Below are 2,752 nucleotides of genomic sequence, written 5' to 3' on the forward strand. Positions count from 1 at the left end.
AGAGAAAAAAACTGTACAGTGACATTCTGTTTCAAGTTGTATTAAATAATCTGTTCATTCTTGATAATATGGTTGTTGTGCTTATTATCCTCCTTTTTGAACTTAGAAAGATAGACTAACTGTAGCTTCAACATTGAAATCTAAGTTTCTCAACTTATCTATTCGTAAGTTACACTAGTTGGTTACAGATGAATAAGTGTTTAATTAATGGAACTGACTTTGTGTAATAAACACAATGATAAGAAACAAACTGTACTAGCATTGAAAAATGAAGATCTAAACTTCAGTTCTTTCCTACCATTGACCATATTATGGGGGGAAACATTTGGTTGATCTTTGAAGTGATATTTTGCCTATTTCTTCCGCACCCACTGTTACACAGACTACTCCTTTAGGCCATTTCAGAGGTTACAGAGGCAACCAATTAGCTTTGGCATGACAGCTTCAGAAACTGTGACTCCTCACTGACATATCATCTTTCTGCCCAGGAGGGTGGATTCTGTGCAGGCCGTCATAAAGCCATCCTTGACCTACCAAGGTGACATAGTTAGACGTCTGACACTCAGAGGCTTTGAATTCATCCCTTATTGACATTTAAATCTCAAGTTGGTTTCATCCCTTCACGTAAAGGACAAAAGCCCTGATCTTCATCAAAGTATTTATCTAGTGGAAGTGTATTTAACTTTTCTCTTGAAAATTAATTGTTCATAACATTGTAGCAGCATGAATTTATACTTCAGTATAGACAGAAAAATAAGATCACAAGTCAAACAAACAAACATGCATTTAGATTATTAATTCCTGTACAACTGAAGGTAATTAAAGCCACGGAAAAAAAGGTAAGCCTCCAAAGGTAATGGTCTGATTTGGATTTCATTGGGTTCACATGGACACCAGTGGTGGGTATGTAAATTATTCAGTTTCACAAGTACTGAGATAGTGTTATCAGGCAGTTGCCAGAGCATCTAACAGTCAATTAAAAACAATGAGTGACGGTAACCAGACACAGAAGATGCTTCATAGATGCATTAAATAGCCTTGTCCTTTATCAAGAAAGACATAACCTTGAGATCCTCTTGGGACTAGCCAGGTTCCCCAATCTTTCCCCAATCAAACATGTACTGGTCTGCTGGATCTCAAGGGCCAGCTCTAACAGCTGTGGGATGACTTGCTACAGGAGAGGATATGATTGTACACAACAACTCGGCGCATTTATCCAAGCTTGAGGGGGTACCATACTCTACTGACATGGGACCAGCAGTCCACCATTACTGACAACTTCAATTTCATCTAATATTGTAATCATTGCATAACAGTCATGTGACTTTTTAACACACCAGTTTTCTTTCATTTTCACCCCTTTATGTGGGTGCCTAAAATTTTTTTTGTCAGAAAGTGTATCTTGCAATATCAGCTTGTTTGAGTACGAAATCCATTAGAGAGCCAATATACTGTAGGTCTATGGTAAATTGAAAAAGGTAAAAACAAATCTGATAATTCTCCATGAGTCTTACCGAATGGAACTGGGTTTCTCTATAAGAATAAAAGTCCTTAAGTCTGCAAGCATCCAGTAAAATAATTTAAAAAAAAACAACTGACATTGTAACAATCATTGTTTCTTTTGAGGAAATCTCAAAACAAATGGAAATCATTTGAAATTTCACCTGCAGTGTCCCACACATATCATACGAGTTGCCATTAAGCTTCAGTTGGGTCACGTCCGTCAGTATGTCCACAACATTGTTCGTTTGGGCTTTCCCCCTCCGAGTGATGCTCGGCTCTAGAGTAGGACTGATTGGGGGTTGGGGTTGCCACACACCAACATCGGTACCATTTCCAAATGCCTGGATGGCGTTACCTACAAGAGAAGAACATATTCAGTTTTGTAAACAATGAAAATGAAAGAAGTCTATCAGGAAAACATGGCATTTATATGAGAATATATGCACCACATGGTATGACTTGTTAAGTTCAAGCATTCACCAAAATGCACTTTGAGCCATTGTTTCCAAGTTATCTATGTTCACATAACAATTGCTACAGAGATTGATGGACAACTGTAAAAATACAGAAACAAAGAATAATAAGTTGTGTACACGACACAAGACAGACAAATAAAAAACAATACGTTTGTCACTGTCTCACAACCTGCAATTTACAATGCCAATTCAAGACTGGATCATAAAATTAAACAACGTGAACCTACATGAGTAGGAATAATGGCAGAATGGCGGGAGATCTATTTTATAAAAAAGCAGAACAGAGGAACTTACGCAGACATCGATTGTTGGCGAAAAAGTGTGCAAATTTATCACAGTCTGGCTTGCTGTTCCCACTGCTGCTGCAGTCACACCATGGTGACAGGCTAATACCAGAAGACCGCACATAATTGGGTGTCATCACCGTACCTGCAGCATAAACGGGAATAAGACTACGGTTAGTCATTGCAGCTGTAGTCCTTACGTACGGGTTGAAACTCTCTAACAGGGCACTTGGGGTTTAACAGAAACTTTTGCAGATCTTCCTGCTGAAGTTAAAACGTTCAGGTCAGCTTTTTTTGTCCATCCATGTCATTCAAAGAAGCTCTAATGTCAACTAGAGAAGTTGCATTTCCTGCGAAAATGCAGTGTGAATGCTTTTTTTGCTGAATGATTTTGCTGAAAGCGGCTGAAGATATGCTGAACAGCTGAAGTTTAATGAAAACGCAAAAAGTGAAACAGTAGCTAATTTGAAGAAGATTTGCATAAGATAG

At 38.2% G+C, this 2,752-nt stretch overlaps 1 protein-coding gene across 1 annotated transcript in view; it reads right to left on the reverse strand.

Moving 5' to 3' along the window:
* Positions 1-2,752, reverse strand: part of gfra1b (gdnf family receptor alpha 1b) — a 40,153-nt gene that overhangs the window by 17,272 nt on the left and 20,129 nt on the right. Inside the window, exons 7-8 of the mRNA XM_037980604.1 lie at positions 2,274-2,408; positions 1,665-1,858 (exon numbers count right to left, since the gene is read on the reverse strand). Coding sequence (XP_037836532.1) covers positions 1,665-1,858; positions 2,274-2,408 — 329 coding nt within the window. The remainder of the gene's footprint in view (positions 1-1,664; positions 1,859-2,273; positions 2,409-2,752) is intronic.

The sequence above is a fragment of the Kryptolebias marmoratus genome, linkage group LG17 (genome assembly GCF_001649575.2).
Source record: "Kryptolebias marmoratus isolate JLee-2015 linkage group LG17, ASM164957v2, whole genome shotgun sequence".
Lineage (NCBI taxonomy): Eukaryota > Metazoa > Chordata > Actinopteri > Cyprinodontiformes > Rivulidae > Kryptolebias > Kryptolebias marmoratus.